The sequence below is a fragment of the Entelurus aequoreus genome, linkage group LG07 (assembly GCF_033978785.1).
Source record: "Entelurus aequoreus isolate RoL-2023_Sb linkage group LG07, RoL_Eaeq_v1.1, whole genome shotgun sequence".
NCBI classification, from domain to species: domain Eukaryota; kingdom Metazoa; phylum Chordata; class Actinopteri; order Syngnathiformes; family Syngnathidae; genus Entelurus; species Entelurus aequoreus.
Genome location: NC_084737.1, coordinates 60,171,274 through 60,186,280, shown reverse-complemented (window position 1 = coordinate 60,186,280; position 15,007 = coordinate 60,171,274). Strand labels below are relative to the sequence as shown.

Here is a 15,007-nt window from a genome sequence, read left to right as displayed (position 1 = left end):
TATAAAATCGAAAGAACACATTCTTAAGGGTAAATGTGAGCTATCTCCGCTCTCTGATGCAAGACCACTCAAGTTACATGCTTTTTAAACCTGGCTGACCTGCTTTCCCTCCTCTCTGTAAGATTAGTGGCTGCTTATAAGATATACACTATTTTGTGTATTAAACCAACATACATGCGTACAGTCCACAGGGGAAAATACTCGTGTCATGTTCATGTTCAACAGGTTAGCGTTAAACACATTCCACTTTATATTTTGCTTTGAAGCGCTTTCTTACCTGTAAGACACCTGCTTCCTAAAGGTCAACTGCACAAAGTCAGCTTCCATTTGAGTGGCATACATTTTGTCTTCCTTCTCCACCTGCTCTGTCTGAAACAACAAAGCCGTTTTAAATCCATATGTTATTCATTTTGCACTTTTGGTGTGAAAGTGCTTTGCATTAAAAAAAAAGGCACACATTTTTACAGTGTGCAATGACTGTTTGATTAAGTACACCTGCACATAGGGATGGTGTTCGTTAAGAAATTAACGAGTTTGAGCCCGTTATCGAGTCCTCTTGTCGAACCGATTCCTTATCGAATCTCTTATCGTCGAGTTCCAAAAGCCATAGATGTTATTTATGCGTTAAATACAGAAATAACACCCGTAACTGACACGGCGCCTTTTAATACGGTGCACCCTACGGTTGCGAAAATACGGTATAGTGGCTTCGATAACGGGAACCGGTTCTCAAAAAGGGATTTGAATCCATGGAATCGGTCCTTTTCTTATCGAACAATCGGGAGAACCGGTTTCGAACATCATCCCTACCTGCACAATTTTGCAGAACAATACTATTACCCGTCTGACATTGATATCAATCAAGTTCAAAGCTGTTCATCAAAACAGAACAAATTTTACTTTGTGCAAATGTAACAATAGATTATTTTTCCCAACTCTAGTCTTTACCCCGAGAGAGTGCCTCATATCCGGGGCACAGATGGCTTTGTGCCCGGAGCTTTTTTCAATGTTTGGAAGTAAAATCTTACATCTTTTTTGTTTAAATGTTTACACCTAAATAGCTTGACTTATGTCTCATTATACTGTATGTGCTTTTAATGTGGGACTATAATAGTATTTTTGAACTTTTATATGAGTTAAAATTATTGCGTAAAGTGATCTTGTGTTCATGTTTGCTCTGCTGTTCTGTTCAATCAATCAATCAATGTTTATTTATATAGTCCTAAATCACAAGTGTCTCAAAGGGCTGCACAAGCCACAATGTTGAGGAAAATAAAGGAGGAAATAAACTATCAAGACAATTTAAAGAACAACAAAGTAAAAAGCAAAATGTATATAATAACATATGCATGTTTGGCTGGTCATCTGAAAGCATTTTTTAACCCACGTAAATTAATACACAAAAGTGTTGAAACTTCCGCTGTTGTGATTCATTGTCTGCGTTAATTGCAACTATTCAAAAATTGGGGAATATATTCAGTTCCCGCGACCTCGAAAGGGAAAAGTGGTAGAAAATGGATGGATGGAGTCAGTTATTTCAAGTGTTATTTCACTTAATATTTACAAGTACAGTTGAACGTACAAACATTTACAACAGGATTTCTAAAAAGAAAAAAAAATCAACTGCTATATTGTAGAGCCAAAGGACTATTTAGAATTCTGGAACATCATCTGGATTGTGTGCACTATGTGCAAAGTAAATTATAACCTGCTACCCAATAATGTACAACAATTATTTTCAACAAAAGAGAAGAAATATAATCTTAGAGAAAAATGTAATTTAAAAAATCTATATGCACGTACAACACTTAAGACTTTTAGCATATCAGTATGTGGAATTAAATTATGGTATGAATTAAGCAAAGCAATCAAACGATGCACTAAAATGACTCAGTTCAAGAGATTGTTCAAACTAAAAGTGTTTACTAAGTACAAAGAAGGAAAGGGTTGATTATTATCTTGAACTTATTTGAAAATTTTAGATAACTCTTCTCATTATGAGAATCAGAATTGATATGAAGACTTATAAAGAGAACTGTGGTATTTGGAATTTCACTATAGAATGTAGAAGATGACAACTGGAAGTGCACATGTGTTAGAAATGTATATGAAGTGGAAAGGGTTAGGATTAAATAAGCCTTGCTTCTATCTACGCCTTTTTGGACATTTTGTAAAAAGAAATGAGAATCTGCAAGGTATATGATGTGTGACTTCAAGAAGACAATGACCCCTGTTGAGCCCATCGACATCCAGGGCCGGGAGATGGCAGTAGTGGGGCAGTACAAGTAAATGGGAGTCCACTTGAACAGCAGACTGGACTGGAAGGACAACAGCAAAGCTGCATATAAGAAGGGCATGAGCAGACTCTTTTTCCTGAGGAAGCTCAGGTCCTTTAATGTGTGCAGCAAGCTGTTGGAGATTGTTGGAGTTATTCAGTCTGTTGTGGCCAGTGCCCTGTACTTTGCAGTGGTTTGTTGGGGGAGCAGCACAAGCAAAAGGGACTTAAACCTGATTGACAAACTGATCCGGAAAGCCGGCCAAACTATTGGCACACAGTTGGAGGTCTTTGTGTCAGTGAGGGACAGGAGAACGCCGGACAAACTGCTCGCTATCATGGACAATCCTACCCACTCACTCCGCCAGACAATTGAGGGACAGCGGAGCTCATACTCCAACAGGCTCCTTCAGCTTCATTCCCACAGTGTTCGATTCAAGAAATCCTTCATTCCGCACTCCAACCAGCTGTATAATCACTCGCCATACAACAATAGATGATATATGTCTATTACCTGACCGCTTCTATGTTAGCTACCTCTCTTTGTTTATAATGTATATTTTCTGCCGGATATAATCTCTATTTTATTCTGCCCTTTTTTTTGCTGCAGCTGTTACATATACTGTAATATTCTACATGGTTATTGGGATTTGTTATATATATATACCTACTTTATACATCTTTCATCTCCGTAATATCGCTAAAATCCGTTCCATCTTGTCCATTAGCGACGCTGAGATCATTATTCATGCGTTCGTTACGTCTCGTCTCGATTACTGTAACGTATTATTTTCGGGTCTCCCTATGTCTAGCATTAAAAGATTACAGTTGGTACAAAATGCGGCTGCTAGACTTTTGACAAAAACAAAAAAGTTTGATCATATTACGCCTATACTGGCTCACCTGCACTGGCTTCCTGTGCACTTAAGATGCGACTTTAAGGTTTTACTACTTACGTATAAAATATTACACGGTTTAGCTCCAGCCTATCTCGCCGATTGTATTGTACTATATGTCCCGACAAGAAATCTGCGTTCAAAGAACTCCGACTTATTAGTGATTCCCAGAGCCAAAAAAGAGTCTGTGGGCTATAGAGCGTTTTCTATTCAGGCTCCAGTACTCTGGAGATGCTACCTCAGTAGAAGCATTTAAGTCCCATCTTAAGGCTCATTTGTATACTCTAGCCTTTAAATAGACCCCCTTTTTAGACCAGTTGATCTGCCGTTTCTTTTCTTCTCTCCTCTGCTCCCCTCTGCCTTGGGAGGGGGAGTTGCACAGGTCCGGTGGCCATGGATGAAGTGCTGACTGTCCAGAGTCGGGACCCCGGGTGGACCGCTAGCCTGTGCATCGGTTGGGGACATCTCTGCGCTGCTGACCCGTCTCCGCTCGGGACGGTTTCCTGCTGGCCCCACTATGGACTGGACTCTCGCTGATGTGTTGGATCCACTGTGGCTGGACTTTCACAATATTATGTCAGACCCACTCCACATCCATTGCTTTCGGTCTCCCCTAGAGGGGGTGGGGGGAGGGGGGGGTTACCCACATATGCGTCCTCTCCAAGGCTTCTCATAGTCATTCACACCGACGTCCCACTGGGGTGAGTTTTTCCTTGCCCGTATGTAGACTCTGTACCGAGGATGTCGTTGTGGATTTGCAGCCCTTTGAGACACTTGTGATTTAGGGCTATATAAATAAACATTGATTGATTGATTGATTGATTGATAATATAATATAGTAATATAATATATCAGTATATATGATATGCTGTATAATATGTAAATATTACATTTATGTTATATTTTATATTGCCACTATGATACACTTTTAGTCTACTTTATACCTTTTGTTTTCGCCCTCTTTTTGTAACCTTGTGTGCATTATCCTTTCCATCCTTTGTAACTGCGCTACTGTGTGGAACAATTTCCCTTGTGGATCAATAAAGTTTGTCTGTGTCTATGTCTATGTCACATGTAAATGTATGCATGTTTGAAATAAATTGATACCATGCCATACCATTTGTATGGCATTAATGTGATTGTAAAGGACTGTTATTGATCTGATGTTGACAAGGGCATGGGAGCAGGTTCAATATCGGGGGGACACACGCACACGTGCATGCATGCACACACGAACACGCACACAACCACAAACACACACTCTAAAACAAACAACATTTTTACAACAGAAAACATTAAATATGTACTGTATCAGCATTTGACTTAAAAACATAACCGAAACCCTACGATACTGTAGAAATTATTAAATACTTATCATATTCTATCTACATAACATCAGTTATCAGCTGTTCTCATTTCTTATCATAATCAATAATATGAATTTGAAATCTTTTCTTACACCCTGAAACACCACCTGACACTCCTTTCTCTTCTCTGACTATTAGTTATTCTCATGTTAAAATAAAATTGTTTGTTTAAAAAGTAATAACAGTTTGAGCTTTTTCAGTCTCTCCACCTTTCATTACTTTAAAGGCCTACTGAAATGAAATTGTTTTATTTAAACGGGGATAGCAGATCCATTCTATGTGTCATACTTGATCATTTTGCGATATTGCCATTTTTTGGTGAAAGGATTTAGTATAGAACAACGTCGATAAAGTTTGCAACTTTTGGTCTCTGATTAAAAAAAACCTTGCCCCTACCGGAAGTAGCGTGACGTTGTCAGTTGTTCACTCCCTCATATTTTCCTATTGTTTTCAACGCAGCTAGAGCTATTCGGACCATTACCCCATTAATTTGAGTGAGGATGAAAGATTCGTGGACGAGGAACGTTAGAGTGACGGACTAGAATGCAGTGAAATACATATTTTTTTTCGCTCTGACCGTAACTTAGGTACAAGCTGGCTCATTGGATTCCACACTCTCTCCTTTTTCTATTGTGGATCACGGATTTGTATTTTAAACCACCTCGGATACTCTATCCTCTTGAAAATGAGAGTCGAGAATGCGAAATGGACATTCAGTGCCTTTTATCTCCACGACAATACATCGACGAAGCTCATGCTAATTAGCATGAGCTAACGTGATAGCATCTGTCTCAAATGCAGATAGAAACAAAAGAAATAAATCCCTGACTGGAAGGATAGACAGAAGATCAACAATACTATTAAACCATGTACATGTAACTACACGGTTAATAGATCTCAGCCTGGCAAAGCTTAACAATGCTGTTGCTAACGATGCTAAGGCTGACTTAGCAACTTAGCAACCGGACCTCACAGAGTTATGATAAAAACATTAGCGCTCCACCTACGCCAGCCAGCCATTATCTGCCCAGCTCATCAACACCCGTGCTCACCTGCGTTCCAGCGATCGAAGGCGGGACGAAGGACTTCACCCGATCATCCGTGCGTGGCCGGTTAGCATCGGCTAGCGCGTCTGCTATCCAAGTGAGTAATCCTTGTTGTGTTGCTACAGCCAGCTATACACCGACCCACCTACAACGTTCTTCTTTGCAGCCTCCATTGTTCATTAAACAAATTGCAAAAGATTCACCAACACAGATGTCCAGAATACTGTGGAATTATGAAATGAAAACAGAGCTTTTTTGTATTGTATTCAATGGGGAAGGCATACCTCTGTTCCCCGGGCTACGTCACACGCATACGTCATCCTCCGAAGGCTTTTTGAACCGGAAGTGTGGCGGGAAATTTAAAATTGCACTTTATAAGTTAACCCGGCCGTATTGGCATGTGTTGCAATGTTAAGATATCCATCCATCCATCCATCCATCTTCTTCCGCTTATCCGAGGTCGGGTCGCGGGGGCAGCAGCCTAAGCAGGGAAGCCCAGACTTTCCTCTCCCCAGCCACTTCGTCCAGCTCCTCCCGGGGGATCCCGAGGCGTTCCCAGGCCAGCCGGGAGACATGGTCTTCCCAACGTGTCCTGGGTCTTCCCCGTGGCCTCCTACCGGTTGGACGTGCCCTAAACACCTCCCGAGGGAGGCGTTCGGGTGGCATCCTGACCAGATGCCCGAACCACCTCATCTGGCTCCTCTCGATGTGGAGGAGCAGTGGCTTTACTTTGAGCTCCCCCCGGATAGCAGAGCTTCTCACCCTATCTCTAAGGGAGAGCCCCGCCACCCGGTGGAGGAAACTCATTTCGGCCGCCTGTACCCGTGATCTTGTCCTTTCGGTCATGACCCAAAGCTCATGACCATAGGTGAGGATGGGAACGTAAATCGACCGGTAAATTGAGAGCTTTGCCTTCCGGCTCAGCTCCTTCTTCACCACAACGGACCGATACAGCGTCCGCATTACTGAAGACGCCGCACCGATCCGCCTGTCGATCTCACGATCCACTTTTCCTTCACTCGTGAACAAGACTCCTAGGTACTTGAACTCCTCCACTTGGGGCAGGGTCTCCTCCCCAACCCGGAGATGGCACTCCACCCTTTTCCGGGCAAGAACCATGGACACGGACTTGGAGGTGCTGATTCTCATCCCAGTCGCTTCACACTCGGCTGCGAACCGATCCAGTGAGAGCTGAAGATCCTGGCCAGATGAAGCCATCAGGACCACATCATCTGCAAAAAGCAGAGACCTAATCCTGCAGCCACCAAACCGGATCCCCTCAACGCCTTGACTGCGCCTAGAAATTATGTCCATAAAAGTTATGAACAGAATCGGTGACAAAGGGCAGCCTTGGCGGAGTCCAACCCTCACTGGAAACGTGTCCGACTTACTGCCGGCAATGCGGACCAAGCTCTGACACTGATCGTACAGGGAGCGGACAGCCATAATTAGACAGTCCGATACCCCATACTCTCTGAGCACTCCCCACAGGACCTCCCGAGGGACACGGTCGAATGCCTTCTCCAAGTCCACAAAGCACATGTAGACTGGTTGGGCAAACTCCCATGCACCCTCAAGGACCCTGCCGAGAGTATAGAGCTGGTCCACAGTTCCACGACCAGGACGAAAACCACACTTGTAACAAACGCACCCAAGTTCCCCGGGTGTCTTTGCCACTACGCATTTAAGGAGTCACGGGTGGGACCTGATATTCAGCTGGGAATGATTAATACATTAAATAAACACAAGACATGTATAACTATCAGCCACAAAACGAACAGGCTTATATTTAATATGCCACAAATTAATCCCGCATAGCAAACAACTCCCGCCTCCCGTCCATATAACCCGCCAATATAAATCAAACACCTACACAACACACTAAATCCCACAGCCCAAAGTTCATACAACACATATATTTCCCCAAAGTCCCAAAAGTTACCTACGTGACATGCACGTAGCGTGACATGCACGTACGGCCAAGCGATGAATGTTTGAAAGCCGCAGCAGTGTACTCACGGTACCGAGACTGCGCATCCAACTCAAAGTCCTCCTGGAAAGAGTCCCTGTTCTCCCGGTTCTCCACAGGCCAATGTAAAGCACACCAAAAAAGTCAAAAAGGCAGATTATTCCAAGAAGTGGCTCCGTGGCAAAAAACACTGCGTCTGACAGGTGCTCCAGGTGGTTAGTGACGTCACTTTCCGCTTCCGCCCGGTCTGATAGAACCGGATGCCTTTTATATCCCCACATATTATTTACGTACATATTTAATATTAACATGATTATTAAATACGCCTGTAACAGTTTATAATAAGTAAATGGATGACATAATAAGTATATATATATATTTATTTTCCCAGCTGAGCACAAGTTAACTGTGACTGGCAATTTATTATATATATATATATCGATGGACCCCTATGGCCATTACATTCCCCCCCCCCAGCCAGCGGCTTATGGGGACCATAATAGGGTTTCATGTTTACCACATTAATAGTATCCACCTTACACTTATCAGTCAACCAACGAATACTGTAATTTACAGGACCTAACTTCTTCTCTACCCGCACAGGCCCTAACCATCTGGGTGCTAGTTTGGCAGAGAATTTACTTGAAGCTTTGGAAAGTGGGTGCGTTTGTTACAGAGTGGTGGCCCGTACGGGGGAGCGGGGCTTAGTGTATCATTGATATCAGCGGCTCATATTTTCGTTGTTTTTTGCGAAACACGTTAAGGGGAATAAGTAGTACATAAACATTATTTGTCTTGTTAAAATATAAATGTATATTGGGTTCAATTTTTTCCCTAAATAGTCAGCAGTGTGACACACACTCCTATTGTGTCACCATTTTTTCTACATTGTGATATATATATATATATATATATATATATATATATATATATATATATATATATATATATATATATATATATATATATATATATATACATCTATTTTCTGGTACATAAATACATACCATTTTTTTTATACATTTACACACATAGACACTTACATATACGACAGTTAATAAATACTTACACATAATTAGGTTAATTGGAGCAATGTCAACCAGCAGCCACTCCCTAATGGAGGAAGAGGACAGACAGGACTTTGCTGATGAAGCCCAGGACTCAACTCCGCCCCTTGACCCTTTCCGCCATGTCACCAGTAGGCCCAATCAAAATGGTGTTGCTGAGCTGACTAACTTGCTGGACTCTATGTATTTAGAACAGTCCAGACAGGAGGCGGCAGCAGAGGAAGAGGATGGGGTGGAACCAGAAGCTGTCCTGGAGCAACTTCTAACGCTGCAACAACGAATGGACATTCTGGAGAACCGACTCACAGAAGCGGTCGACAGCACCCTTAACCGGGAGGATGGACTTAGGGCAGCGATGGAGGCCATAGCGGCAGAGATGAAAGCGTATGTGGACACGAAGGTGCAGAACTTCGACCAAGCTGTCGCAGCATGTCTGCGTCGAAGAGATGAAAGGTGGGGAGAGAAATTGAAAAATACCCTTGCTAAAACCCGAAGGTTTTGGCGACCAGCTAGCTTCTCCACTCCTGCAGCCGCCATACCAGTCCACCACCACCCGCCTGTCCGAGACATCACCTTCCCTATTACACCTGCTGTCACCGCCAGACCACCTGCTGTCACCATTGCACCTGCTGTCAGCGCCAGACCACCCGCCAGTCACCATTGCACCTGCTGTCACCGCCAGACCACCTGCTGTCACCATTGCACCTGCTGTCACCACCACTGCACCTGCTGTCACTGCCAGACCACCTGCTGTCACCGCCATTACACCTGCTGCCACCGCCAGACCACCCATCAGGATGGAATTTCCCCAGTTTGGAGAGTCCAGAGGCTCAGCCGATGTCACGATTTCATCGAACAGTGTGAAAACTTTTTAGCACTCCGCCCTCTGAGCGATGCTGAGCTGGTGGGAACACTCAATGCTGTCTTAAAAGGTCCTGCCAGGAGTTGGTGGTCGGCAGCCCGCAGTACCATAACCAGCTGGTCTACATTTAAGCAGTCTTTCCTGGAAGCCTTTTTGCCAACTGACTACCAATCCGAGATTGAGATGCAGCTCCACTCCATTCTTCAAACTCCTAATCAGTGCTTGCGAGATTTCGCATATGATTATCGTGCCTTCTGCCTGAAGTGGAGACATGACATGGAGGAAGCCGAGATCGTGCGCCGCATACTCGGTGCCTGCAATCCCAGGTTGGCCAGTAGTCTACGTGGAATCGTGACAACAGTAGAACAGTTGGTCAAGGTGGGCTCCCTGATTGAACGGGATTGGACAAATAGTAAAGACTATTGGAGTCGGGTCCAACAAAGCAACCCTCCAAAAAGATCTGGCAAGAAGATGGAGCATGGGCCGAGTCGAAGTGGGGCCGACCTTGCCGCTGCTATGGGCGAACAATCCCTCCTGGTGGTCCCTATTAGCATGCGCGGCTCTAAAGGAGATGGAGTCCTGGACTCCGGATGCACATACTCGCTAATGAGTCATACGCTGTGGAAGGCTGTGAGGAAGTGCGGCGAGGTTCTGGAGCCAAGCGGCGTTCCAAAGTTTGTCATGGCAAATGGACAAATAAACCAAGCAGTTGGAAAAGCCACCCTGCTCCTCAATCTGCATGACTGTCATACCACCCTACAGATACATGTGATGGCTGATGGCCACTTATGTATGCCCTTGTTGTTAGGTCTCGACTTCCATGACCTCATCACAAATGGTACTCAAACCTCATCTCAGGAGGTATGTCATGCCCGGAGGGAGAGAATTCAAATTTCTCCCCAAAGGCAGACAAATGCTTCGCTGGACTCACCCTGGTCCCTCCATTAATTTTTACATGGCCATAAATGAAGAACCCCAAGTTAATCAGTCTGCCATCCCCCTCCTCGAATCCCAACCTGAGGTGGTGCGACCACTGCTGCAGAAGTGGCCAACTGTGTGGACTGAGACTACTGGGGCCACCAGGGTAATTAAACATCAAATCACCACCATGGATGAGATGCCTGTGAGGAAGCGGGCTTACAGAGTGTCCAGTCAAAAACAAGAAATAATCGAAGAACAAATCAAAAAAATGATCAGCACTGAAATGATAGAGCCATCAACATCTCCGTGGGCCTCTCCTGTTGTTCTGACACACAGGAAGGACGGAACACCCCGATTCTGTGTGGACTACAGGGGCTTGAACGCCAAAACCCAGCATGACGCCTATCCCATGCCCCTCATACATGAGATCCTGGAGTCATTGCAAGGTGCAAAATATTTCAGCTCCCTTGACCTGCAGAGTGGCTACTGGCAGGTTGCCATGGATGAGGATAGCAAGCCAAAGACTGCCATGATCACACATCTGGGCCTATATCAATTTAAAGTCATGCCATTTGGACTGCGCAATGCTGGGGCGACCTTCCAGCGCTTAATGGAGACAGTGCTGGGTGAGCTTAGAGGAAGGATCTGTTTCGTGTACATTGATGACATCATTGTGTTTTCACAAACAGAAGAACAACACCTGCTTGACCTTCAAGTGGTGTTTGCAAAATTACAACAAGCAAACCTTACTCTCAACATCAAGAAATGCCACCTGCTTCAAGATCAGCTCACGTTCCTTGGACACCTAATATCAGGCAAAGGAGTGGAAGTAGATCCGGAAAAAATATCAGCAATAACTGCATACCCCCCTCCCACAGACCTGAAGAGTCTTCAGAGGTTTCTTGGCATGGTCGGCTGGTACCACAAGTTCATCCCCAGACTGGCCGACATTTCGTCTCCTCTAAACCAACTAAAGAAGAAGGATGTTCCTTGGGAGTGGAGTCCTACCTGCCAGGAGGCCTTCGACCACCTCAAATCCCTTTTACAGTCTCCACCAGTGCTTGCTCAGCCCCATCCACAAATCAGTTTCCAGGTTCACTGTGATGCCAGTGACTTGGGCGTCGGCGCGGTCCTGATGCAACGCCTTGAAGGTGAAGAACGGCCAATTGCCTTTGCCTCCAGAGCGCTCCAAGGAGCTGAAGTCCGCTACTCCACTGCCGAAAAAGAGTGCTTGGCTGTGGTGTGGGCAGTTGAGAAGTGGAGACATTTCCTCGAGGGAACAACTTTTGATGTCTTCACGGACCACAGTGCTCTTGCCTGGGCATTCAACTGCCCTAAGACTTCGTCCCGACTTACACGATGGACGCTGAGACTCCAGGGATGCACATTCAGAGTCCATTACAAGAGGGCTGCTGCAATGTGGTACCGGATGCATTGTCACGGGCCCCCCAATCACCAGAAGGGAAGATTTGCCTTGTTGTTCCGAAAACCTACTGGTCAGATCTCCCCAGCACACTGCAAGATCTTTCTGAGGCTCAAAAAACTGATACAACATGTCTGGAATGTGGACCTTCTGTTGACCAACCTACACCTGGCCGGATCCACTATCAACTTCAGCAAGGGGTGTGGTACCGGGGAGTACCATCTAAGTATGGCGGCTTCAATTATCAGCTGGTAGTGCCATTGTCTCTGGTGCCGCAGTTCCCGGCCTACTTTCATGACAGTCCATTCGGAGGACATCTGGGGAGAATGAAGACACTCTTGAATATTCTGGAAGTAGCTTGGTGGCCGACAGTAAGGAAGGATGTCTGGAGTCACGTCCAAGCATGCAGGACTTGTCAACAATACAAAAACCCCAACGACAAGCCAGCTGGACAACTCCAGTCCTCTACTGTCAACGCCCCAGGAGAGATGCTGGGGGTGGACTTCATGGGACCTTTTCCCCTCAGTAAGGACCGGAACTCTGTGCTGATGGTGGTGGTGGACTACTACTCCAAGTGGGTAGAGCTTTTTGCCCTGAAAGACGCCAAAACTCCCAAAGTCTGCCAAATTCTCAAAAATGACATTTTCACTCGCTGGGGAGTTCCCACATATCTTGTGTCTGACCGAGGGCCACAGTTCACAAGCCAACTGATGTCCCGTCTGTGCGAATCCTGGTGGGTAACCCATAAACTAACCACAGCTTACCACCCCCAAACCAACATGACAGAACGAGTCAATCGCACCCTCAAGACTATGATTGCCGCCTTCGTAGGGAACCATCATCAGGACTGGGATAAGTGGCTGCCTGAATTTCGGTTTGCCCTTAACACCGCTGTCCATGAGACGACTGGTTCAACCCCTGCCAGGTTGACTCTCGGGCGGAATCTGATGGGACCCCTGGAACGACTGGTGCACAAAGCTCCACCACCACACACATCTGCATATCACACCATACTTACACACACACACCTAAAGGAGTAAATGGAAGACATAATAAGTATATATATATATTTATTTTCCCAGCTGAGCACAAGTTAACTGTGACTGGCAATTTATTATATATATATATATCGATGGACCCCTACGGCCATTACACACTGTTCCTCCTGAATCCGAGGTTCGACTATCCGGCGTAGCCTCCTCTCCAGTACACCCGAATAGACCTTACCGGGAAGGCTGAGGAGTGTGATCCCACGATAGTTGGAACACACCCTCCGGTTCCCCTTCTTAAAGAGAGGAACCACCACCCCGGTCTGCCAATCCAGAGGTACTGCCCCCGATGTCCACACGATGTTGCAGAGTCTTGTCAACCAAGACAGCCCCACAGCATCCAGAGCCTTAAGGAACTCCGGGCGGATCTCATCCACCCCCGGGGCCTTGCCACCGAGGAGCTTTTTAACTACCTCAGCAACCTCAGCCCCAGAAATAGGAGAGCCCACCACAAATTCCCCAGGCACTGCTTCCTCATAGGAAGACGTGTCGGTGGGATTGAGGAGGTCTTCGAAGTATTCCCTCCACCGATCCACAACATCCGCAGTCGAGGTCAGCAGAACACCATCCGCACCATACACGGTGTTGACAGTGCACTGCTTCCCCTTCCTGAGGCGGCGGATGGTGGTCCAGAATCGCTTCGAAGCCGTTCGGAAGTCGTTTTCCATGGCCTTGCCGAACTCCTCCCATGTCTGAGTTTTTGCCTCTGCGACCGCTGAAGCCGCACACCGCTTGGCCTGTCGGTACCTGTCTGCTGTCTCCGGAGTCCCATGAGCCAAAAGAACCCGATAGGACTCCTTCTTCAGCTTGACGGCATCCCTCACCGCCGGTGTCCACCAACGGGTTCTAGAATTACCGCCACGACAGGTACCAACTACCTTGCGGCCACAGCTCCAATCAGCCGCCTCGACAATAGAGGTGCGGAACATGGTCCACTCGGACTCAATGTCCAGCACCTCCCTCGTGACATGTTCAAAGTTCTTCCGGAGGTGGGAATTGAAACTCTCTCTGACAGGAGACTCTGCCAGACGTTCCCATATCATCATTGATATATAAACTATCAGACTGCGTGGTCGGTAGTAGTGGGTTTCAGTAGGCCTTTAACTGCCTCACTACTCTATGTACTATCGTTCTACTGTAAAGACATAGTTAAACATCATATATAATTTAATTTTGCACATGTTGATAAATGGTCAAGTATAATTAGGTATTGTCTCTGTGTTGTAGTGTAACCGTTACTCACAGTGACATTACAAGGGTCTCTGCAGGTTTCAACGAGTTAAATTTAAGACTTTTTACAACTTTTTTAAAACCATTAAGAATAGAATTTAAGACCCATTTTACATCGACAGGTGAGAGGCAATACTTATGATCTAGAATAAACATTCCAGAGGCAAGAAAGCAGCTCACCAGCCAATGATGTCAAAAAATATATTTTTTTTTTAGTGGATAATTTACGAACATTAAAATCACTGAAAATGTAGTGTAAAATTCAAAAATTCTATAGTATGCATGCAAAAACATTTCCCCTAAGCTAGCAAAAAGATGCTAACTATGCTAACTCGCGAGCTTGTTTCGGCGCCTCTGATCGTCTCCCTGTTCCGCCATGTAGTGCGGCGTTTGATTATTATTTAAAGAAATCTGTCCTTCCAAATCCATGTTCTCTCTCTAGGTCGTCCTCAGACGAGCCTTCCATCGTTGCTTCCAGTCATCCCGATTCTCCATACATTTGGCCAGTTCTTTGGTACTCTGAGCTCCTGCATCCTTCTTGAGTACATCCACGTATGTTAGTGTGGGACGTCCTCTTGACCGATGCCCATGTGTTGGTTCCCACAGTACCAATTTGCTGGCTGGCAGCTCCTGATGCCTTTGGCAGTGCCCTGCTAGTCTCATTCTCCTTACAGCAATCTTCTCGCTCACCCTTGGTATTCCCCTGTAGAGGACTCTGTTGGTTACGTGCGCACTCTTGTTGATGTTATGCACTGCACGCAGCATCCTGGTGTAGCAACCATCCAGAGACCTCTCCAGGGTTGGCTTCAGGGTCCAGCATTCGCTGCCATAGAGGAGAACGGACTCAACTGTCGCGTAGAAGAAGCTGAGTTTGATTTGGCGGGGGAGGTTGGAGCTCCATA

At 45.6% G+C, this 15,007-nt stretch overlaps 1 protein-coding gene across 6 annotated transcripts in view; it reads right to left on the bottom strand.

Moving 5' to 3' along the window:
- The window catches only part of LOC133654105 (diacylglycerol kinase zeta-like), a 307,039-nt gene that overhangs the window by 288,078 nt on the left and 3,954 nt on the right, over positions 1-15,007 (bottom strand). For all 6 annotated transcript variants that reach the window (XM_062054130.1, XM_062054125.1, XM_062054127.1 and 3 more), the window contains exon 2: positions 278-369. In XM_062054130.1, the coding sequence (XP_061910114.1) occupies positions 278-369 (92 nt within the window). The remainder of the gene's footprint in view (positions 1-277; positions 370-15,007) is intronic.